General features: G+C 39.7%; 1 protein-coding gene across 1 annotated transcript in view; it reads left to right on the top strand.

The window, feature by feature from the left end:
• ANXA4 (annexin A4) overlaps positions 1–25,179 on the top strand; it is a 54,063-nt gene extending 28,884 nt beyond the window's left edge. Inside the window, exons 3-13 of the mRNA XM_069493930.1 lie at positions 1,715–1,802; positions 5,876–5,970; positions 8,718–8,831; positions 9,783–9,873; positions 11,423–11,502; positions 13,283–13,339; positions 15,788–15,881; positions 18,348–18,443; positions 19,001–19,059; positions 20,080–20,202; positions 24,241–25,179. Of these exons, the coding sequence (XP_069350031.1) occupies positions 1,715–1,802; positions 5,876–5,970; positions 8,718–8,831; positions 9,783–9,873; positions 11,423–11,502; positions 13,283–13,339; positions 15,788–15,881; positions 18,348–18,443; positions 19,001–19,059; positions 20,080–20,202; positions 24,241–24,300 (957 nt within the window). The 3' untranslated portion in view covers positions 24,301–25,179. The remainder of the gene's footprint in view (positions 1–1,714; positions 1,803–5,875; positions 5,971–8,717; positions 8,832–9,782; positions 9,874–11,422; positions 11,503–13,282; positions 13,340–15,787; positions 15,882–18,347; positions 18,444–19,000; positions 19,060–20,079; positions 20,203–24,240) is intronic.

Raw genomic sequence — 25,179 nt, 5'->3', positions numbered from 1 at the left:
CTCTAGACTTATATGGTATAACCAACTGTCCTTTGGATAATTCCACCGGGATGTTTAATGGACATCCCAAACTTAATACTTTGAAAATAGAACTTCTAAATCCTACCCCCCACTGCCACCCCAAATCTGGTATTCCTCCTCCAGTTTTCCCCATCTGGGTAAACGATACCCAGCTGCTCACGAAAAAGATTTAAAGTTATACTTGATTCTTTTCCATTCTCACCTCCCACGTCAGTCCATCAGCAAGTTCTGTCGCCTTTGCTCCAAAACATGTGCTGAGTCTGTCTGTTTATTTCCATCTTAATTATTTCACCCTAGTCTAGCATCTTATCCCACCCCCGGATCTTGGCCCAGACTCTCAACTGATCTCTGCATCTCCCCACAGCAGCCTGAGGGATCTTTTAAATATATAGATCAGATCACATGTCCCACCCCCTTGTTTAAAACCTGTCAGTGGCTTCCTTCTGCACTTAGGATGGTACAGACTCCTTTCTCAGCTTGGAAGGGCTGCCTTGCTCTGGCCTCAACCCACCTCTCTGATTTTCTTTCTTTTTATTTATTTTTAATTTTTACTATGGAAAAGACTAAACATATACAAAAGTAAGCAGAATATTATAAGGAACCCCTTTGTGGACCTATCAATAATTATTAACTCATGGTTAATCTTGTTTCTTCTTTATCTCCACTCACTTCCTCCCACCTGTGTCATTTTGAAGCAAATTCCAGACATCTTATCATTTCATCTGTAAACTGTTTCAATAGGTATAAGTGAAACCTTGTAGAAAGATAAAATGTAACCATAATACCATTATTATACCTAAAAATGTTAAGACTAATTCCTAATGTTATCAAGCATCAAGTTAGTGTTTACATTTCCAATTGTCTCAATGTGACACTTGTTCACATTTGCCAATTTGGTTTTTTTTACTGTTTGTTTGATTCAGGATCCAAATAAAGTTCACACGTTACGATCATCGATATGCTTTTTAAATTTCTTTTAGACTATAGTTCCCCTTCAACTCTCTCTTTTTAAATTCCCCTTGCAATTTATTTGTTGAAGAAACTATTAATATTATAGATCATTTGTTAAGTAGTGTTTCTCAGAGTCTGGGTTTTTCTGACTGCTCCCTTTGGTGTGGTTTAACATTTTCCTCTGTCCTCTATTTCCTGCAAATTGGTTTTTGGCTCTAGAGGCTTGATTGGTTTGATATTTTTCATTTTGGGGGGGACAGATTACCCCATAGGCGGTGGTGTAGCTAATCTTACCTCTTCTCTCCTTGCCCACCACTTGAGTCACCTGGCCTCTGTCCCACCGCTCCTTAGGAGCTGGCTGCAACCTCAGGGCCCTTGCAGTAGCTGTTTCCTCTGCCCGTAACACTTCCCTCCGCCTTTGCATGGGCAGCTGCTTCATACATTCAGCTCTCAGCCTAAATGTCGCTCCTCCGAGCATCCCCTCCAGCACCTCTCTGTCTGCTTCACAGCACTTCTCACCCCCAGGCACGTTATGGAGTCTTGATATGTTGGCTCGTTTGCTGTCTGCCTCCCCCTGAACTAGAGCATCAGCCCCAAGAGAGCAAAAGCCTCACTTATGGTCACTGCTGTCCCCAGCACCTGGAGTACTGTCTGGGCCATGGTAGGTGCTCAGCATATGAGTGAGATGCCTCCGTATTGGTCAGAGCCTGCATCTCAGTCACGCCACCGTTTGTGTACTCAGGCAAGCAAAGGAGGTACCGTCAAAGCTGCCTCAGGATTCAATGCTGCCGAAGACGCCCAGAGCCTGAGGAAGGCCATGAAAGGGTTCGGTAAGTGTCCCGCGGGAGGCGAATCCTCCCTCGTGCGCTGTACGTCATAGAGTCACAGAGGACGGTACTGTGTGACTCTGGCAATCGCGAGTGGGTGTCTCTTTCAGAAAACACACAGGAACAAATTGGTTTTTCAAGACAAATTAGATGGGGAGGGGCATTCAGTCATCATTTTAATAAAGAATTTTAAATTTAATGCACTCATTATGGATTTCCCAATTGTTTAAATCTGCTTGGAATTACAATGTTAAAATATGTATATAAGGGTGGGGCGTTGTGGCTCACGCCTATAATCCTAGCACTCCAGAGGCCAAGGTGGAAAGATTCCTTGAGTTAAGGAGTTCGAGAGCAGCCGGAGCAAGAGCAAGACCCTGTCTCTACTAAAAATAGAAAAAATTAGCCAGGCATGGTGGTGTGCAGCTGTAGTCCCAGCTACTTGGGAGGCTGATGCAGGAGGATCGCTTAAGCCCAGGAGTTTGAGGTTGCCGTGAGCTAGGCTGACACCATGGCACTCTAGCCCAAGTGACAGAGTGAGACTCTGTCTCAAAAAAAAAAAAAAGAATCTGTATATAAAACTTCAGAAATGTATTTGTTTGCCAAATAATTTGGTTTCCCCAATTGTTTAAATCTGCTTTGTATTACAACATTATGAATCTGTTTATAAAACTTAGAAATGTATTTGTTTTCAAATTAGAGCTGGTATGTGTATAATGCCATAAGGTTTACAAAGCAATTTCACAAACATTATCTCATTGGATGTGTGTAAGAACCATGTGATTTAGTGAAAGCAGGTCTTACTGTTATTATTTTAGTCCCATTTTACAGATGTGAAACTGAGACCCAGAGAAACCAAGTAACTCTCACAAAGTCAGTAGTAAGTGGAACTGAGCCGTGGCTCACACTTGGCAGGGCCCTGTCTCAAGCTGAGGCCTGACAGCTCTAAGTCCATGTTCTTTCCCTTGAGTCCCTCTGCTTGTTACAGCCGTGATGGGCACAGCTCCACTGTGACAGCACCAACATGCAGTGTGTGGAGCTTAATGTGAGAAGGCTGATACCGTTTTCCAGTGTGCTACACTTCAGTTAGATCCCTGAGGTTCAAGGCCTCGTGCTGGGTGGGTCATATGGGGTGCACTGCAGGCTACCCCATAGTCCCTGCCTCCAAGACTTGCCTGGGTGGACTTTTGGCCAGAGAAGTATCCCCTGGTTCTTAGCTGCTGTTTAGAATCTCCTTGAGATTTGGGTAAAAACACTTGACCATCAGACCTTCTTTCCCAGGCTTTTGGTCCAAAAAGGGTTTGTTTTACTTAGCCTCAATGCTGCTAACAGTAACAAGAACAGTAGCACTAATAGCAAACGTTTATTAAGCTCTACTCTGGGTGAGGCATAGAGATTTCCATAGGTTATCTCTTTCAATCTTGGCAGCAGCTTATTTTACTGCTGAGAAGTTGGGGTGTGGAGAGGTTATCTAACTTGCCTGAGGTCTCAGAACCAGTAAGTGGCAGAGTCAGGATTCTAGGCAATTTATAGAACACTTTTCCTCCATCTTTGCATGGTCAGTGCTTCATGTCTGACTCCAGAGCTGGAGGTTAAGCCACTGTTCTATCCTACTGCCCACTTCTGAACAGAACATCGTACTGAATCTATGCACCTTTCTTCTCATTTTCCCTTTTTCATAAATAAAAGAGAAAATGTACTGGACCCACCATTTTTGTTTCAGGTTTATCCTAACTCTTTGGTATAGGCAAGAACACTTTAATATAGAACATTACCACATGGCATTCAAAATTATCAAAATAGGAGACATTTGGCACAAACAACCCTTTTTCATTGCCTGCTATGTGTGGGCCAGTGCGAAGCCGACTGTCAGAGGAGACAAGGACTAAAAAATGTGTCCTTGTGGCCACATAGTCCATGGATACTAGCATAGCTAAGTCATGCACAGATATAACTATGGCCAGTTCACAATATGATAGGAGGGGCACAAGTAAGATCCCACTGGGGTTCGCAGAGAGGAGATCACATTTTATTAGGGGCATCAAGCAAAACTTCTTGGAGGATGCAGAATTTCAAATGGGCCTTCGGAGATGATTGAGTTTCAATAAGCAGAGTTAAGAGAGAATGTGTTTCAGGTGAATGGAAGAGCGTGCGCTGAGCCCTAAGGGGAGTTATGGTAAATGCATGGAAAGGCAGCTTGTGGCAGAGGAACTTGCAAAACAGGAGTAGGCTGGTTGGGAGCTTTTTGAGAAGGCAGGTACCAAAGGAAGGTCCTGCGGTGCTACTATGAAAGCCACCTATAAGAAGCTCAGACATAGGGTGATGGATGGCCCAAAGGTATTGGCCAGGAAGCAACAAATGCCAGAATCACGATGTTAAATGGAGGAGGTTCAGGAGCCATATAAACCAATAGACTGCCAAGAAGGAAGTCAGAAGAATGGAGTGGCTATACAGTTGGGTAAAGCACAATAATTCTAGAGCTAAACCTGTGAATTGGGCTGCCTGCTATCTTTTATGTGGATGCTTACAGTAGTGAATGGGATATTGTAGACAGCAGAGTCTCAAACACCAACTATAGCACCTGTAGTAAATCCAGCAGACGGTGGGGAGCCTTTGTGTACTTCTGAGCAGGGAAGGGACATTGTCAGAGTTTTTCTTTTTAGGAAAATAAATCTGGAAAGACTTTGGGAAGACCAATTAGGAGGTAAGAATTAGCAGACTTTTGCAGTTGTCGAGAATGAAACCCTGAAATCCTGAATTGGAGTGATAGTGGTAGGAATTGAAAAAGGGGAGGCAGAATGCAAAGAAGGTTAGAGAGCAAGAATTTGCATGACTTGGCAGGAACTTTGAATGTGAAGGAAGGGAGAGGGTAAAAAAAAAAAAAAGCAAAGCCATGTTGAGGGTTCAAACTTGGAGGAAGGGTGGTGCCTTTCATAGAAACAGGAAGTGTGAAAAGGTGATGGACTTTCTCCCCCAGCTGAGAGTGCTGAACGGGAAAAGGATGGTTGTATCTATCATTCCCCAGTTCCCCCCAACCCCCTGCCCCTTTTTTTTTTTTTTTTATAAGAACAAAAAGTAGGTCCTTAAGGTATGTAAACTTAAAGTTCTATAGCTTCCTCCCTACACCTCACATTTTTCTTGATCTTGAGTCTTGCAAGGAATAATATGGTGAACCTACATTTTTTCATTTGTTTCTGAAATATTTCAAAAACCACTTCTGTAACTCCTCACAATTCCCCATACGGTAGAGACAATGAGGAAACAGAAGACTGTCCAAACATACAGGAACATCCAGCTGTTACAAAGACAAGGGACCCATTTGAAAAATCAGAATAAAGTCCCCTTTGTAAAAGCTGCTGTAAGAAACAGGCAAGCAAAACTTAGGACATTTTAATTTGTAATTCATAACTTAAAGTTTTGGTAGGAATGGGTGTCATGGGAATTTTTCGGCAGTTATATAAAGAGAACCGTTTGAGTTCAGGAAAGATAGATTAGAAATAAAAAACACAATTACAGATTTAAAAACACATTTACAGATTTTAAAACACAGTGAATGCAGTGAGCAGGCAACTTAAATTCTGCAAAATGCCAAGTCAGTGAATTAAAAGACAAATTTGATTTGTTTCAAAACTCAGAGGAAATGATAAAGAGACAAAAACTAGGGGAGGAAAAGTGAGACTGTGGAAGACAGATATAGGAGATCTAAAAGATGTGAAAAGAGTTCCAGAGGAGGGGAAGAAGAATTACTCTTGTCAGCATTTATTGAAGGTTTAGTAAGTGCTGGGCACTTAATTATCTTATGTAACACTTGCAGCAGCCCAGGGAGGGAAAGTCCTGTGATCATTCACGTGGATAGATAAAGAAATTAATGCTTAGAGAAGTTAACTATTTTGTTCAGTGGTAAACAGCTAATTCAAGGAGACCCAAGACTCAAATCTAGCGTCTGTTTCCCAGTAATATAGACAAACTCTCTGAACAAGCACCTCTATTCTTAGAATGCCCTCTGTGTATGTTTGGGTAACCCACATTCTCATTCGTCTCTCAAATCACAGTCACTCACTGTCTCTGCTCTGCCCCAGGCACCGATGAAGATGCCATTATCGGAGTCCTTGCCTACCGCAACACTGCCCAGCGCCAGGAAATCAGGACGGCCTACAAGACCACCATTGGCAGGGTAGGCCTACAAGACCACCTAACCCTAACCCTAACCTCTCCTGCTCCGTGGCTGACTTGGCAGGGACTTGGCAGGCGACAGAGAAGAAGCAGGGCTCTCCCTGATCTAGATTCCCGAAGTGGTATTACATTTTCAAAGATGGATCCTTTGTCTTCTTTAAAGATGTTCTTGGAAAAAAACCCAAAAAACCAAAAAACAAAAACAAACAAACAAAAAACAATTTCAACACAGGTTTCTCCCACTATACTTCTCCACAAGTGATTTCAGGGAGCTCTATGATTCACAGACCTCAAGGCCAAGCTGGTCCCTTCCCACAGTTCTCGCAGGGCCTTGGTTGTCACATGGGCTCAACTTATGACCCTTTTGAGCACCAGGCAAGGCTGAGCTTCCAGAGCTGCTTCTCTGGCCTTGATGGCTTCTTTTAGGCCGCTATGGATGAAGACTCCCCAAAGTGACTAAAATGTTTACATCCAGTTTGTTTTAAATAGGCCCTCCTAGGATTTAAGGTCCGTTTGGACTCTTCCACATGCATCTGCTTGTAGCATACATTCATTCTTTTGATGCTCCTCAATGGAGGGGCACCCCCTCAAATTCTAGAGTGGGGCTTTATGTGTTCACATGTATGATTGTGTTTTAGTAGCTTATGTATTCAGATGTTGTTCAGTTACTGTGTTTTCCCCTTTTAGTTTGAATCCCACACACTCAGGAACTATCTCTTTTATCTCTATTTTCAATGACTCATTCACCAGAATCATTCCACTCAATCTTTCCACATCATTGCAAACCCACCTATGTGGTTATCAAGAACCTTTTTATTGAGGAAGCATCATCAATGAGTGTCTCCAGGTGTCAGAGTACAGAAGCTCTATGTTAAGTATTTCTGCCCTGAGATACTTTTACAAACAGGTGAACTGAGACTACTTCTCAAAGTAGTAAAGTATTAAAGTATTAAACTGCTGGGTGGGGCCGGGCTGGCTCAGCTATTCCCCAGAGCATCTGTGTGCACACCTTGACTGGGCACCCAAGTAGGGAATGGGATTCCTGTGGTCAGAATTGCTCTGTCTTCTGGACATTTTAAACTATTCTCCATCCCCAAAGAAATTCAGTGAACACAAACAGGCATGAACGTACCTGTACTGTGTGAACTAGAGACCTAAACGCATTACTGCATGCATCAGGATTGATGTTCAGTTTCACAGCTAAGCTCATCAGATGGTAGCTGGTTAAGATGCCTGACATTAACAGATTGAGCACTAATTTGTTCATTCATTCATTCATTCAACATGTATGGCTATAACATAAAAATATGCACAGTAGATTGAAACAAAGTGTTGTGGAATCAGGTTTGTGAGAATCAGAGATTTGGGGTTTGAATAGCAGCTTGGCTCCTTATTGATGGATTAAGTTGATTGATCTTAAGAAGGTTCTTAAATTCTCTGACCTGTTCTAGGAGGAAATATGAATAAATGTCTTTAGAATTTGGTCCTTTGTCCAAATAATTGTATTTCTTTTTAGGAATTGAGTCTTAAGAAATAATCGTGAATGATCACAAAAATACAACTAAAGGCCTTGTGTGTATAACAGTAGAAAAATAGAAACAAAGGACTGATTAAAGAAGTTATATTGCACCTATATTTATATTTAGAATTCTCTGCAGCTGTTACAAATGTGCCAGGTAAATATTGACTTGGAGATGTATTCAGGATTTACTGTTAAGTTAGCAAATACATTTAAGTCAGTGTCTACAAACATTTTGACCTCAAGGCCCTTTTACACTCTTTAATTATTGAGGACTTTTTTGTTTTTATGGACTATATCTATTGATATTGAACACATTAGAAATTAAAATTGGGCTGGGCATGGTGGCTCACGCCTGTAATCCTAGCACTCTGGGAGGCCGAGGTGGGCAGATCATTTGAGCTCAGGAGTTTGAGACCAGCCTGAGCAAGAGCGAGACCCCCTCTCTACTAAAAATAGAAAGAAACTAGCTGGACAACTAAAAATATAAAGAAAAAATTAGTCAAGCATGGTGGCTCATGCCTATAGTCCCAGCTACTTGGGAGGCTGAGGCAGAAGGATCGTTTGAGCCCAGGAGTTTGAGGTTGCTGTGACCTAGGCTGACGCCACAGGCACTCTAGCCTGGGCAACAGAGTGAGACTCTGTCTCAAAAAATAAAAAAATAAATAAAAGAAAGAAATTAAAACTGAGGACATTTAAAAGTATGTGTTAACTTCGTAAAAATAACAATAAATGTATTACATGTTACTATAAATACCATTTGAATGAAAAATAGCTATATATTGCAAAACAAAAAAATTTAGTGAGAAGGTTGGCATTGTTGTACATTTTGCAAATCTCTTTAATGTCTGGCTTAATGGATGACAACCGGATTCTTCCATCTGCTTCTGCATTCAGTTTATTCCAATATGTGGTTTTGGCTGAGGTATATGAAGAAAATCTGATCTTGTACAGATATGTAGTTGGGAATGGAGGGAGTATTTTAGTAGCCTTTTGACATAATTGTTGATACATAGATACATCGAGTAGCCTTACGAAAACTCCAGTGTACACACGCGAGAGAATGAGAGTGAAAAGGCGAGTATGTCTTATTCTTATTATGAAAATAGTTTTGACCTTGCTGGCCCCTGAAAGGGTCTCAGAGACCCAGGCGTCCCTGGACCACACTTGGAGAGTGGCTGGTTTAAGTTACGGCAGCAGTTAAGCGGAGCCACTTTCTTGCGTTGCAGGACCTGATGGACGACCTGAAGTCAGAACTGAGTGGCAACTTCGAGCAGACGATAGTGGCGCTGATGACGCCCACGGTGCTGTACGACGTGCAGGAGCTGCACAGGGCCATGAAGGTTTGTGGCTGCTCCTCCTCGGTGCCCCTGGTGCTGTCAGTGCAAACACTGACAAGCTTCCTCCAGAAACTGGGACAAAGGCCTTCTGAGAGTGGGGAGGATGACATATAGGAGAAAAATTTTCCTTCATTGATGACAGCTTGAAAACATTACATTATATTATAGCATTATAATTTAAAGTTGTTTTCCAAAAAAAGTTACAGAATCATTTGCTTCTTCCTGTGGCTCAGTAGGGAGTGATTGCAGCTTTTGGTACAGTTGCAGAAATTGTCTTGTGGTGTTAGCGACTTTTGAGATATATAAGTTTATGACTGACGCCAGGGGGCCTCGAGGATTAGAACTGGCAAGAGGGGTCTTGGCATCCCTAGATGACCAATCAGTGGTGCCTGCTCTAGCTGGGGTCTGCTGATTTTTAATGACCAAGTATAAAATGCAAATCTAGATGGTCCCTGACTTAGGATGGTTCTACTTACAATTTTTCAACTTTATGATGGGTTTACCAAGATGTAACCCCATTGTAAGTTGAGCAGCATCTGTACAATTCCCCTCCTCAACCATGTCCACAAGTACTTAGCCTTGTGGAATGTTCTGGGCTAGGCTCTGGGAAAGCAAAGAGGTGACAAAGTCTTTGCCTGAAGGTTCTGCCCTTCAGAGGAAGAGAACAGAGGAGCTCAAGGAAAGATTAAGCCACCAGAGAAGCAGAAACTGTACCTAACCCAGCACAATAACCAACACATAGTAAACAGTCTATAAATGTTTGTTATTACTAATAATTATTATGGCAAACACACTGGATTTGGGTCAGGACAATTAAAAGTTAACAGATTGTGTTGCTAGAACCCAGTGGGTTGTCTTTATTCTCTGCAGATTCATGGCTGTGTTCCTTCCATGTCTGGGACTTAACTTTATAAACTGGCTCATATGCTCCTCCCACTCTGGTTTCGTGTTTAGGGAGCCGGCACGGATGAGGGCTGCCTGATCGAGATCCTGGCCTCCCGGACCCCTGAGGAGATCCGGCGCATAAACCAGCTCTACCAGCAGCGTATGTGACATCCTCAGTGGCCCTGGCCACGGTTTTGCTGTGATTTGAGAATGAGACTAGCAGCAAATGGTTATCCGCTGGTTAGACCCTCTTCATAGAAACGCAGGCCATGAGGGATCCTAGGTGCCAAGCTCTGCTTTGAGGCAGATCCCTGTCTAAGCAAATGGCTAACTGTTGGCTACTTAAGACTTCTCACGTGAAGATGCCACTCTACTTGGGCTATCCAGTGCCATATTTTATTATTCGAAAAGTTGGAAAGCTGTTCCGTGTTAGCAAGCAAAGGATCAAAGGTGTTTGTTCAAAATGGTGGCACCAGCAAATCTTAGCGGCCTGGAGGGGCCAACTTCTTACCTCCAGACTGGACTGTACGTCCTCCAGCCATCTCAGAATGATAGCCATTCACTCTCCTCTTAGAAACCTCCAGAGGATGATACGTATGAAAAGCCTTTTTAAAAAGGCGTACTTTTTGCCCTAAGAATATAACAAAAAATGCACAAAGGTTTAGATACTGCAGTGTTTATTAGATGTTGTTTATTTTAGCTAAAAATGTCCAACAGTAGCAGATTAGCTAAAAAAAATATGGCACACTCACACAATGGACTGTTATATAGTCATTAAAACTAATATTGAAGAATATTATTAAATTATATTAAATGGTAATGGAATATAGATAAGTGGAAAAGATAAGCTATAAAATACTATGCTGTGATCCCATTAAAAAATTGACACAGTTAACAACATACCATTTTTTTTAAGAAAGGAAAATAATATGTGTATGTGGGGGGAAATTAGGAAATATATTCACCAAAATGTTATCAATGATTATTGTTTCTGGATGATGAGATTATGGTGGAGGTTTTTTTTTTTTGCCCCCTGCTTCATGATACCGATTTATTTTTTGTAAGTTTTCTGTAGTCAACATGTGTTCCTTTTGTAGAAAAAAACCAACCACAATAAGAGCTTTTTGGTAAGTGTTCAGAACAGGAGATTCTAAACCCTGGGAGTTTGGAGCTAGGACCTGGGTCTCAATGTGGGTTTTCTCCCTTGAGGGCGGTGAAGGGTTGGAGCGTCTCTTGGGTAACTTGTCAGAACCTCTCCAGTGCGAGATGTGGTAGAAAAGGTGCATGCTAGGGTTTGTGTTTGACAGCCCCGGCCCCTGTCCCCAAAGATGGGTTCAGAAGCTCCACTCTGGCCTCCCACTTGTGATGCTGCAGTGGCCATTGCACGGCTGCTGCTGCCTCCGCAGCTCTGAGAACCATGTTCGCGACAGACCCCTGGACAGTAGGAACCACAGAGAGAGGATTTCGGCCCCGGCTTTCTCCTTCTCTAAGGAACGGGAACATCTCATTTCACTATGACAACAAGATAAACTTATCTGAACCATTTTATCAGAGTCCAGTTTTTGAAAAATTGTGTGTGGGGTGGAAAACCTCATGATGAGCTGCTTCAGTAAACAGGCTGATCCTGAGGGGACAGAATGCTCTGGAGTGAGACACAGCGTAGGACAAGACTCTTTATTCTGATGTTGCTAATTTCACTCTCTTGCTAGAATATGGACGGAGCCTTGAAGATGACATTTGCTCTGACACGTCATTCATGTTCCAGCGAGTACTGGTGTCTCTGTCAGCTGTGAGTCACTGTCTCTGTTGGCTGCTTCTGATGGGGGGTGGGTTTTATTGAAATGCTCCCCTTTACCAACCTTTCTCATCCTTTCAGCCCCCAAATGTGGATCTGCTCCAGGTGTTGTTCTTGGGCCTTTCTGTTATTTTATTTCTCCTTAAGAGACTCTGGGTAGACATGTATGTACATTTGTTCTACTTAATTCAATATTTCCAAGTACCTAATGCATGCCAGGTACCCCTGTTAGTGCTCCGAGAGTTATGAAGACAATTAAGAGGTAGTTTCTGTGCTTTAAGAGTTTACATTATCATAAGGGAATATATCAGGTACACAAGTTGCACGAAGAGAGGCACATAGTAAAAGGAAGAATGAAGGAGAGATTGTGGTTGCAGAAACAAAGGAAAGACTTCATGGCATAAGTTCAAAGAGGACTTGGAGGACTGCTAGAATTTCAAGAGGCCGAGATGTGGGTGGGTGCATTCCAGGCAGGAAGAACAGCAAGAACAAGGCGAGGAGGCGGGAAACACATGGGGTGTGTTCAGGGAACAATGAGTTGAGCAGTCAGGCTGGTAATTCTAGAAGCAACTTGGAAGGATGCATTGCAATTCCATGTTGGGAGGAGTTTACATTTTATTTGGAGAGCGGTAGGGAACCACCAAAGGTTTGGGAGCAGTAGGTGATGTGATGATGATGATGATGATGATAAGAGCAATGTGATTGGAACTGCGTTTTCAGGAGAGTAATGTAATAGCGAGGTATAGGATGAATGGTGGTGAGCAACTGGAGGCTGGGAGGCCAGGTAGGAAGTTACTCAGCATCCCAAGTGGGAAATAAAGCAGGACTGGGCTGGGTAGGGCAGGGGTGCCAGAAAAGAGAAGATGGAAACTGGAGACATTTCACATCACTTCCTAACTGCATCCTTGTCCCCGGCCTCCTTCTTGAGCACAAGACTCTCATTTCTCACTGCTTTTCAGATGTTTTCCTGTGGATATTTTACTATCACCTCAAATAAGTCCTCCTAAACTCATTTTCCCTCCCAACCAGCTTTTCTCCCTGACTATTTCTGTTAATACTGTTGCTGTTCTTCCAACACACAAAGCAGAACCTGGGAAATCACCTCCAACTTCCGCCTCGTCTCTGATATTTACTTAACACCTGCCTGTTTCTCTTATTTCCATCCTGTGTTTCTTTTCCTCCCATATTTACCACTCTGTTGAGCTATGCATAGACCACAGAATTCTGAGACAGCATAGCAATAAAAAGTTTAAAAAGCTAGAGGAGAGAAGCCTGATTTGTTGCTCTTTAGCATTCCTCTGAGGCCCCAACCCTGCCCTCCTGTGAGCTGGCGTTGGAGGGGTGGGGGACATTTTCATGTGCTCCTCAAGCCCCACTGCAGGTCCCAGATTCTCTTGACTCTCCTCTGCTCCCAAGCCCTGGTTGGTAGAAGTTGGTCATTGTAGAGTTACCAGGTTAGGAAGGCAGGAGTCAGCTGGGAAGACATAGGGGAGTGGGGCGGTGGGGAAGGCAAGGAGATAGCAGAGGGAGCAGTCATTCTCCTTCCCCTTCTACTGGCAGAGACACTGGGCAACATGAGGGGCCACACTGAGGCTAATGTACTGTAGGCACAGGTCAGAGGACATCTGTCTTCCCTCACAAAGTCTGAAGTCCCACGCCTTGTGGCATTTGGTCTAACTACCATGTCCTTGGGTCCCTAGACCTTCTGCCCTAACTGTGCCCCTAAATCTTTGTGGATACTTTCTCATTCTTTTTGGTTTTTTCTCATCCTCAGGGTGGTAGGGATGAAGGAAATCATCTGGATGATGACCTCATGAGGCAGGATGCCCAGGTTAGTACAACTGCGGCTTCTTTCGTCCAGTTGTCTTCTCTTTTGCCAATAAGACAGGCCTTAACTGGTGGACCACCTCTTATATTTCAGCATATATTAGCCAGGCTGGGATATACCATAAAAAAAAAAAAAAAGATTCCCACAGATGACTGTTAATAACAGAGGTTTTGTTTGTTTTTTTTTTGCAGAGGGACTTGGTGCTTGGGGGTGGCACTGGACAGCATTACCTAAGTACTCCTGGGTTCCATGTTTCTTGACATTGGGTCCATTGTGTGGCAGTCCCAGATAACCACTAACCACTTGGAGGTGATTGCTTTTTCACTGTGCATTTTTACTTCCCCAAAGAGAACATTTATAGGACTTGTGTAAAGCAGCATGGCACAGTGTATACCCTGTTGGGTAAAATTGATAGCAAACTCCAAGAGCAGGTGCTTCTCTGGTACCCAACCCACTGATGGTTGCCCTGGTACCAACCCCTGGTCTAATCAGCTGTGGCCCAATAACACTAATTATAATGGCTAATAAAATATGGGTTCTTACCAGGTTCCAAACACTGTTCTAAGCTCTTTATATGAAGTATATCATTGAATCCTTCCATAACTCTATGAGGTAAGTATTGCTATCCCCATTCTACAGACAAGGAAATTGAGGCTCAGAGAAGTCAATCTCCTTGCTCAAGTTCAGATAGATAATAAATGGCAGAACTGGGAATTTCAACCCAAGCAATTTGTATCTAGAGTCTGTATTCTTAACCATAGTGAGGGGTTGGTCCCATTTAGTGTAAGAGGTATGAATCACTATGCCGTATGTAGAAAAGGAGCTGTTGCTTTCATTAGAAGGAAGGGGATATATGTTGGCTTGGGCTTCTCAGTGCACGGCCACTGGGTTTCAAGAGGAAGCACCCCAAAAGCAAGCATCCGATTGAACTAGTGGAAGTTGCATGACTGTTTATGATCTAGTCTCAGAAATCAGTGTCACTTCCACTATACTTTACTAATTGAAGTGTACTAGTCAGGGTTCTTCAGAGAAACAGAACCAGTAGGATATAGGGGTGTGTGTGTGTGTGTGTGTGTGTGTGTGTATGAATGAGACAGAGAGAGAGAGATTGATTTATTATAAGAAATTGGCTCACAAGATTATGGAGGTGAGCAAGTATCAAGATCTTCAGGGTGAATTAGCAAGTGAGAGCCAGGAGATGGTTTTGTTCCAGTCTGAGTCCAAAGCCTGAGAAGCAAGAGTGCTGATAGCATAGTTCCCATCCTAAGGCCAGCAGACTAGAGACCCAGAAAGAGCCAATGTTTAAGTGCAAGTCCAAAGGTAGTGAAAAAAAAACCTGATGTTCCAGTTCAAGGCAGTCAGGCAAGAGTTCCCTTTTACTCTCGGTGGGGGATGGGGGTCAGCTTTTTTGTTCTTTTGAGGCCTTCAACTGATTGGACGAGGCCCACCCACAATGGAGAGGGCAATCTGCTTTACTCAGTCTACTGATCTAAATGTTAATCTCATCCAAAAAAAAACCCTCACAGAAACACCCAGAATAATGTCTGACCAAATGTCTGGGCACCCCGGGCCTAATCAGGTTGACACATAAAATAAATCATCCACAAGCCGTCACAAGCCTACTCAGATTCAAGTTTAAGAGGAATGGAATCAGATGAACTTTTTGAGCCTTTTCAGCTTTAAAATTCTGTGATTATGTTAATTGACTGTAAAGCAGTGAGGGAATCGGAGAAAGAAGTAAAGAAACAGAGGCATAGATGGTGGTAAACCCAACGAGTAACAATGTTAGAGTTAAGACCTTTTGGAGAAATGTAACAGTCCAGTGGCTCATTATAAATCAATAGTAGTTCTGATTTATCAATAATCAAGTTCGAGTGAGTTGAATCAATTTCTTGTCTTCTTACTGGTTGGAATGTAAGCAATTACCAATGGGATCCTGGTTCTACTGAGAGACAGATCATTCTAGAGCAGGGCTGTCCAACAGAGCTTTCTGCGATGATGAAAACATTCCACATGTGCACTGCCCTGTATGGGTGGCCACTGGCCACATGCAGCCACTAAGCACTTGAAATGTGGCTAGTGTGACTGAGGAGCTGCATTTTAAATTTTATTTAATATTAATTAATTAAAATTTAAATAGCCACATGAGGTTAGTGGCAACTGTGACAGCCTAAGTCTAGGGCATTCCTTTTCGCTCTTATGATAGAACCATGGAGTCTGCATATAGGGAACTGCGGGTGTTGCCTTGACTCCAGGGAGGTACTCTGGGGTCCCCATAGTCGCATGCCTAAAAGTCCTGAGTCATTTCTACTCAGCACCACCACTTCCACCCCCATCACCAACAACATAATAATACTAAGCGAGCTCAGCTCTTTGAAGTTCTGGAAATATTTGCATACGTCCTGGCACATCCTTTTTGGTGCTTTAAACTTATGCTTTGTTTGGCTTCAGGACCTGTATGAGGCTGGAGAGAAGAAATGGGGGACAGATGAGGTGAAATTTCTAACTGTTCTCTGTTCCCGGAATCGAAATCATCTGTTGCATGGTAAGGCACTTACCTCACTTCCCAAAGAAACTATTTGAAAAACAGTGAAAACTATATTGCTCCTAATTAATTGTAACCTTTTCTCCTACAGTTGGTACAGAGAACTGATTGTACTGAACTGTCTTAGATTCTTATCTTGGAAATGTATGAGTCCAATGATGTGCATGAAAGCCAATTTCTGAAAGATTATGAATAATTAGCAGAAATACAACATATTCATAGATGTTTGATGTTCACATTACTAGGAAATTTACCTTCATAGTCAGTCCTTTTTCTAAAGTAGCCCCAAGATTTTGATTTTAATTTAGTTACATAAGAAAATAATCTTCAGTGCAACAGGAAGCAATAAAATAGAAATGTTGGTTGATATTTATTCCTGTTTAACATCCAAGCTGTAAAGCTAATAAACGTGATTTCTTTAGGAGTTATGTTGCATAATATGAATAGTGGATAATTTCAAATTTTATTTCCTATGTGTAATGTTTCTAATTTGCTTCTGATAATTCTAAACTTTGGAATATGCTTTTAACTTGTTTGGGAGAAAGATGCTATACAATTACAGAATATTTGTTGTCAGGTTTATAGTCTTCTTGTAAAGAGCAGTAAGGGTTTAATAAGATATTTCATATTTTATGTAAGCTCTCTAGGTCTTTATGTACATAATTTTATAAACCCACCACGCCCTTATAATCACACTGATTTACAAAGCTTGTGGGAAATTTGAGGAGTCTGCTAAATTGAAAACATAATTGAAAAGTACAACACATTTTGAAGTTGTAATTATTTCAGTTATTCCACAGTGACAAAAAAAATAGGTGATTGCTCCTGTTAATAAACATTCTGAGCTATCATCAGATGCACCAACTTCTGACTCATTGCAGTCCCTTGCCTGATTATGAATAGCACAAATCTCCCCCTGGTGGTGTTTTCCAAGAGCTTCAGGTCCTCAGGAGCCGATTTAGTGCATAAACACATTTGTAAAAATTTCACTTGCAGGCACAAATCCCCCAGTTGGGCAGTTATAAAATATCTGTTTGTAAGCCACTGGCAGGAAATATTTTAAGCATTATTTAGATAAAGAAAACTTCATAATTTTCTTACCAACCAACAATAATGGTGAGGATTCACAATAAGGTTTTAAAAATAATTTTCTATCTTCTTTGTGCAGTGTTAAGCATATTATAAGCATTTTTTCTTGCAACATCCCAATGGAATAGTCATTATTTTCCCCATTTCAGAGTGGAGAAAACTGAGGCTTAGAAAGTGTGTCAATTAGATTCTTTAATTCCAAGCAATATACTCAGACTCCAACTTAAGTAAGAAAAGAGGAAATAATACAGAATCAGACAAGAGGGAAAATGAAAAATACTGGTATCTCACAAAATTGAATGGAGAGATGAACAACTTCAGGAAGAACAGAAACCAAGGCAGTTCTGGGGATCTCAGTAGAAGGGAGTCATGGATTTTATTTCTAAGGCAGAGTCTCTGAAGTCTGTTCTCCATTAAAAATACTGATGCTTGAACCCCTTCTTCAGACTGGTTGAATTAGAATCTCTGGGAGTGACACCCAGGAAGTTTAACAGGTTTCCCAGGTGATACTTCTGTTCTTTGAGGATAAAGATGACTCAGTGCTTTTGGCCATCCCCATGATCTGCTCAATTTTAAATTTTTTAAATTCCCAGGAAAGTAAGTCTAATGGGTCCTGACTGGGTGAACTGCTCGCTTGTTTGATAGAGGTTATGGTGTATGTTGTTGGGTATGAGTTCCCCTTGATTGACAGACCTGTGAAAATCACATTGATGGAGGTGGGGCAGCACCCTGAAGAAGATAAACAAAATAGACACCTGCTCTGAGAAGGTTCTGGAAGGGGACAGAAAGAGAGGAAAACATATTCATCACATTAAAAAATACTTGGCAAAAAAGCAAACAAATTTAATTATGTTAAAGCCTATTAAAAGATGCAACCAGCTATTATTAAATGTGACTCAGTTTTGAAGAGATTGAATTGCTCAGTTTTTGTTTTTGTTTTTTAACCATGCCATAAACTTGATTTTATGAATTGCTCTAGTTTTGATGAGACAGAAGGAAGATGAACACACAGGTGACTGCCAAGGCCAAAATTACAAAAAGACACATTCTGTTTATTAAGGAAACAATGAGGAAAGAAAGCAAATATCTCTAGAGGTCATGTCCATTTTATGTGTGAGGAAACAGGGTCCCAGATAAGGGAAGGGACTTGTCTGATGTTCTCCAAGTGTCACAGTATTTCTTCCTCCTCACCAAAGCCCATGCCACTGTGCCATGTCCTTCCTGGGTGCTTGCCCACGTCACTAATTAGTTTCCTCTTGAAATATGTCAAAGAGTAAATAGTGTTGGCTAGTTAAAAAATGCTCATTCTCTCCATAAATTTTAGTTTCCTCTATTCTTTTTTATTTATTGATAATGCCATTTTGTTATTATTTGTAGTGTTTGATGAATACAAAAGGATATCACAGAAGGATATTGAACAGAGTATTAAATCTGAAACATCTGGGAGCTTTGAAGATGCTCTGCTGGCTATAGGTAAGCTGGTAGGGGGCGGGGAACGGAGAAACAAATGTCTATAGACTTTCCTCCTTGTTATCAATTTGTTGGCATGGAGATACAGAACTTTTCTCAGAGATAAAAGTTACTTAAATCACTCATGGTGCATTCCAGAATTTTGAACAAGAAATATTATATACAACTTGACTGCTGTTGTGCCATGTGGTTTATATATTTTGTATCTTATGTGCCTTTATATCTCATTACATGGGAAAGATAATATTATACTAGCTGCATCTTGCAAGTCTGTGAATGGTTAGGATTCGTGTCTCATATGGTAGAGACAGTAATCATCATTTTGAAACTATATGCCACCCTATGCTTTGATGACCTTTATTAATTACTTCTCCAGGAACTTGATGATAAATTGAGGGTGCTTTCTATCTGTGAAAATGCACGTTCATGAAACGTTTAGCTAAAATTCCTCCAGCCAAGCAATATTACTTGGTATCCTTCAGAAAGTGAGGGAACAGCTGTCACTTTTCTTTTCTCACAAGTCTTACCTGTAATCTTTTTATTTCTTTTTTTCTCTACAGTTAAGTGTATGAGGAACAAACCTGCATATTTTGCTGAAAGGCTTTATAAATCGATGAAGGTAAATGGCCTCATTTTTAGCATCTGAATGACTTTGGCATATATTATGTCCACCTTCTAAGGCTTACTTATACACCTCCCATCAAATTTCACCCTGAAATATCCAATTCATCAAATACTTCCCTGAGTGCTTGCTAATAACAATACTAGGTGATATTTATTGAGTACTTAGGATGTGTGGCTCATTGTTCATAATGCCTTATATGCATAGATTAATTTTTATTCCCACAACAGCTTTATGGGGCAGGTACTATTATTAACCCTATTTTACAGAAGAACAAACTTGGGCATAGAGAGGCTACACAGTTTGCTGAAGGTGCTCAGTGAGGATGTGACGGAGCAAGGATGCAAACACTGGCAGGCTAGCTCCAGAGCCCATACTCCTAACCCTGCACTGTATTCTGTGCAACCACCCATGGTGAGGTCACGGGAGGTGCAGGAAAGACCAAAATGTAGTCATTTCAAAGAACGTCTAGCCTTATGCAGAAGGCACATATGTGCAAAACACTAACAATAACAAGATAGGAAGTAAGACAGCAGTTGAGGATCCAAATATTATAGGAACAGAGAGGAAAGGGTATTTTTTTTTCAATATTTTTTCGGGGTTGGGGAGGCTCTGCAAAGAATATATGAAGAAGTTAGTATATTTGAGAAGGAACTTCAAGCAAGTTTTACATCAAAGGATTTTACACGGTAAGGAGAGGAATGGTAAGGCTGAGAAGCGAAGGATGACATTCCAGGGAATCATAGATGAGGCAAGCAGGCTGGACAGCACAGAGTGGCTCTCGAGAAAGGCGAGGGCAGTGTGTCCTCTGGTCAGAATATAGAGTGTTGGAAAAGTAAGCTGTGGAGAGCCTTGAATACCATGGCAAGGAGCAAGGCTATTGCTCAGGCCTCTAATGCTGTGGAACAAAGGATATCAGGAAGAGTCATCCCTAATCTTGCCTTGATAGACTGGAGAAGATACTCCCTGAAAACTGGCCAGTTTTTCGTGTATGTAGGATCTTGTTTTCTTCCTTAGGGCTTGGGCACAGATGATAACACCCTCATCCGAGTGATGGTTTCTCGAGCAGAGATTGACATGATGGACATCCGGGCACACTTCAAGAGGCTCTATGGAAAGTCTCTGCACTCTTTCATCAAGGTAGGTCCCAGCAGCCTTGGCCCAAGGGAAAGCACTAAGGAAAGGGCGGCTCTGACCTCAGCATTCAGCACTCCCTGTCCCCTCTTCTTGGCATATATTATTCCCTTTAAAAATGGTACGCCAGATACTTGCAGTCTCTCTCCTTTCACATAGACATTTAAACCTTTACCAGGACAGAAGCTGGAAATATTTGCCTTCTAAGTATAGTAATTATTTCATGTTGACCCCAGAGAGAGAAAGATAACATTTTAATGAATACTTTCAAGAGCATGATTTCCTTATCTACCCAATTATCATAAGAGATAAGCAACTGAATCCAGAGTCCTATGCAGGGCCAGCTGAGGTCTGCTGGAAGTACGGGAAAGCATTTTAGTTAACCTGGATTGCTGTTCCTCACCTGGCTCCAGACTTCTAGGAGTCCAAAGGTGGCATAGGAGTGATGAGAAATGATTCACAGCCCTCAAAACCCCTCATTACCAGGATTTTGCTTCTTGAAGAAGCCGTAAGCATCTCATGGACATGAAACTGAGACAAATTTCCTTGGAAACTGGGGTTGCCTGCACAACAGACTTCAAATCAGGATTTGATCTGTGAATTAAATATTCTGAATCCTACTCAATAGCTTGGAGAGGTCTAACTATTAGGTGACTTTAGCTACAGATTTTGTTACTATGTCTACAAGGCATTCAGGAACTTGTTTCTATTTCTGTTCAGGCTATGAGATAACTTTATTTTGCAGAGCTGAACTATATAGCTAGCTTAAGATTCAAGGATGACCATAAATGAAGTTATGGGAAAATATACTTGTATCATATAACATAGGGTTAATATACGTATATTAAGAGCTTTACAAATCACTAGGAAAAAGAACACTGGGCAAAAGGATATTAACCATGCATTTCATGAAAGATGAAACACAAAAAAGCCAAAAATATATGGAAAATATGGGATCTCACTAATATTTAACAAATTGCAAATAAAAACAAATCATCAGTTTTTACCTAATACCTTAACAAAGTTTAAAGAAATCATAACCAGCATTGGGAAGTGCTTGTGGAAAACTCACTGTCTTATTTTATGGAGGGACTATAAACTGGAATAACTTTTATCAGATAAGGGTTTACAATTCAGAATATATAAAGAACTACAACTCAACAACGAAAGACAACCCAATTAAAAAATGGGCAGAGGATCTGAATAGACATTTCTCCAAAGAAAATATACAAATGGCCAATAAGCACATGAAAAGATGCTCAACATCATTAATCATTAGGGAGATGCAAATCAAAACCAGAATGAGATATCATTTCACACCTAATAGGATGGCTATAATTAAAAAGAAAAAGCAAGTAAACAAACTCCCCCCCCTCCAGAAAATAACAAATGTTGGTGAGGATATAGAGAAATTGGAACTCTCCTACATTGTTAGTGCGAATGTCAAATGTTGCAGCCACTGTGGAAAACAGTCTGGTGCTTCCTAAAAAAGTTTAACATAGAATTACCATATGACCCAGAAATTCCACTGTCAGGTATATACTCAAAAAATGAAAACAGGGACTCAGACAGATACTTGTACACCAATGTAAACATTATTCACAATAGGCAAAAGATAGAAACAACCTAAGTATCCATCAACACATAAATGGATAAACTAAATGTATATACATAAGTATATACATACATAAAAAGGAATGACATTCAATGGTAGGCTGTCATGGAAAAAAATGACATTTCTGATACATGGTTAAATACTGAAAACATGCGAAATGAAATAAACCAGACACAAAAGGACAAATATTGTATGATTCCACTTACATAAAATATGTAGCATGGGTAAATTCACAGAGACAGAAAGTAGATTAGCAGTTATTAGGGATTGGTGGGAGAGGAATGGGAGTAGTTATTGCTTAATGGGTACAGAGTTTCTGTTTGGGATGATGAAAGGGTTTTGGAAATAGACAGCAACAATGGTTGTACAACATTGTGAATGTAATTAATACCACTGAATTATATACTTAAAAATGATTAAAATGACAAATTTTATATATTTTAGATATATTTACCATAAAAAAGTCTATGAAAGATTTTGAATAAAATTATTTAATAAAATGTGCAAAAAGTATACTATGTAATATGATACTTCCATCATAGCATTATTTATATTAGTTTATTATTTTATATTATTTGTTTATATAAATATATATTTATAGTATATAATTTATTATATAATATATTATTTCTATTAATAGGGAATAACCTAGATGGGTTATAGAAAATCCATATGATATAATATTAATACTATACAGGCACTAAAATGATAGAGTAGAAATATATTGATTGGCTTGGGAAAATATCACTATAAAATATTTATAGTATATATTTGTATATGTAAGTATGTACATATATGTGTATACACACATACCACTAGAAAAGATTGAAAATAAAAATACGTTGCCTATTCAATAATAATTGTCAAAAGAAGCAAAAATAGACCAGGCACAGTGGCTCATGCCTATAATCCTAGCACTTTGGGAGGCCGAGGCAAGAGGATTGCTTGAGGCCAAGAGTTCAACACCAGCCTGGGCAATAGTGAGACCCCACACCTACAAAAAATTTTTTTTTATTAGCCAGGATTTATGGTGGGTGCTTGTAGTCTTAAGTTACTCAGGAGGCTGAGTTGGGCGGATGGCTTGAGCTGAGGACTTTGAGGCTGCAGCGAGCTATGATTGTGCCACTGCACTCCAGTCTCCAGTCTGGGAGAGCAAGACATTGTCTCAAAGAAAAGGAAACAAAAGTAGCAGAACAGAAGTATGAAATATGTAAATAGAAAAAATGACAAAAGATAAAAATATAAGTTATAAAAATAAAAATAAACTCTCAGGTTAGGTAAAAACTAAAAAATCCAACTTCATGTTGTTTATAAGGAACAACTAAAATACAGTGACATGTAAAAATTTTAAAGAAAAAGGCCAGGGAAAAAGAATATTTGACAAATACAAGAAAGCAGGGATTACACTATTAGCAAAAAGAATTTAAAGAGAAAAAAAACCTTAAATAGGAGAAAGTGGATCACTTTATATTGACAAAGGTAACAATTCACAACAAAGATTAAATTGTCATAAAACTTTAGGTACCAAATCATACTGCATTCAAATGTATAAATAAGAAATCTGAGGCTCCCAAAGAAGACTAATGGAAATAGTATGCTAATGAGAGCCTTTAATGCACCTTATTCTTTGGCAGATGAATGAGGGAAAGTATAAACAAGATATATTAAGATTGGTTTTAATAGGTATTTATTAAACTTTGAACCCTATATATACAGAGATTCCATCTTTTCTAGTGCCCATGAAGGACTAATAAAAATCTATCATTAGACCATAAAAATTACTATGTAGAAATTATAGAATCTTTCTGGAAGGCTGTTTTGTAATCCATATCAAAAAGCTTTAAGAAAATGCATGCTCATTAATCCAGTAATTCCCATTTTATGAAAATTTATCTAGAATAAATCATTAAAAAAATTTAACTATAATATGCTTATTGAAACAGTGTAATAGTGAAAAATTGGAAACTCCATAAATATCCAACATGGGGAGGGGAAAGGGTATGATTAAATAAATTGTTTTACATATGTACAATGGAATATTCTGTAATCATTAAATAATGTGGTAGAAGAATATTTAACGAAATAGGAAAATATTCTTGCTATATTGTTAAATGAAAAAGCAGAATATAGAAGAATACTACAGCTCCATTACATAGATATTTCTATGCATAGAAAAAAGACTGGAAGGATATGTGCACACCACAATGTTAATTGTAGTAATCTTTAGATGGTAGAATGGGTGATTTTTATGTTCTTTTTTGTCTTTATTTCCTACACTGAACAAATATTACTTTTGTAATAAAAAAAATAATGAAAAAATTTTAAAGAGCTAAAAAAATTCCAGGAAAAGTTGACTTAGATGATTTTGAACTGTGAACATTTTAAAACCCACTTTTATCTGACTGTAACTTTGCTTTCCTTTCCCCCAGGGCGACACATCGGGAGACTACAGGAAGGTACTGCTAGTTCTCTGTGGAGGAGATGATTAAAATAAAATCCCAGAAGGATAGGAGGATTCGCAACACTTTGAATTTTTTTTAACTTCATTTTTCTACACTGCTATTAGCATTATCTCCGAATGCTTATTTCCAATTAAAACGCCTACAGTTGCCTCCTTGGTTATAGACTGTATTATTATTCATCTATAATTAGTCATTATAATGCTTTAAAGTTGTACTTGCATTTCAAAGCTTATAAGACCTACATGGAGATTTAAAATTAGAAATAAAAATATACTCCATGTTTTTAACAGATTCCTTCCTCATTTGTGTTTCACAGAAATTGAATATATTATTTCATATTTTCTTTGCAATGACAAACTTTTAAAATGGAAGACTGGAAGACTTTAAAAAATCATTTTCCTCCCTAATCCTATTTTCAGAGTGGCTAGTGATTTCTTCATTTGAAATTGTGAGCATCCAGCTAGTAAGAATAACCATCCAATTTCTATTTTTCATAGTTATAGGTTATATATATGAAATCATCCACAAATCTCTTTTTTTTAGGTTTTGTCTATAAGTGTTAGTTGATCTTTACTAAGTTTTGTGTGGGAGACTTCATCACATCTTCCTTTGTGATCACTTTCTCCAGCTGAAGTATACAAAATCACCCATTTATCTGAACAAAATAAATTCTAAGTGTGGTTTTACAAATCATACATGTCTGGTTACCAAACATAAATGCTGAACATTCCAAAATATTATGGTTAATGTCTTAATCCAGCTTGAAAGGGAATGGAAAAAGAAATTAAGTTTCAAACTAGGTATTCTGGTAATGATGGTAATGCTCTGAATTTAGTTTGACTTAAAACTTTTTGAGCTAAAAATACTTTTTAAAATCTTTTTTGATTTTGTTGATTGTAGTAATTT

This window comes from Eulemur rufifrons, chromosome 19 (genome assembly GCF_041146395.1).
Source record: "Eulemur rufifrons isolate Redbay chromosome 19, OSU_ERuf_1, whole genome shotgun sequence".
Taxonomy (NCBI): domain Eukaryota; kingdom Metazoa; phylum Chordata; class Mammalia; order Primates; family Lemuridae; genus Eulemur; species Eulemur rufifrons.
The sequence above is the reverse complement of the archived record's forward strand: the minus strand, read 5'-3'. Positions and strand labels throughout refer to the sequence as shown.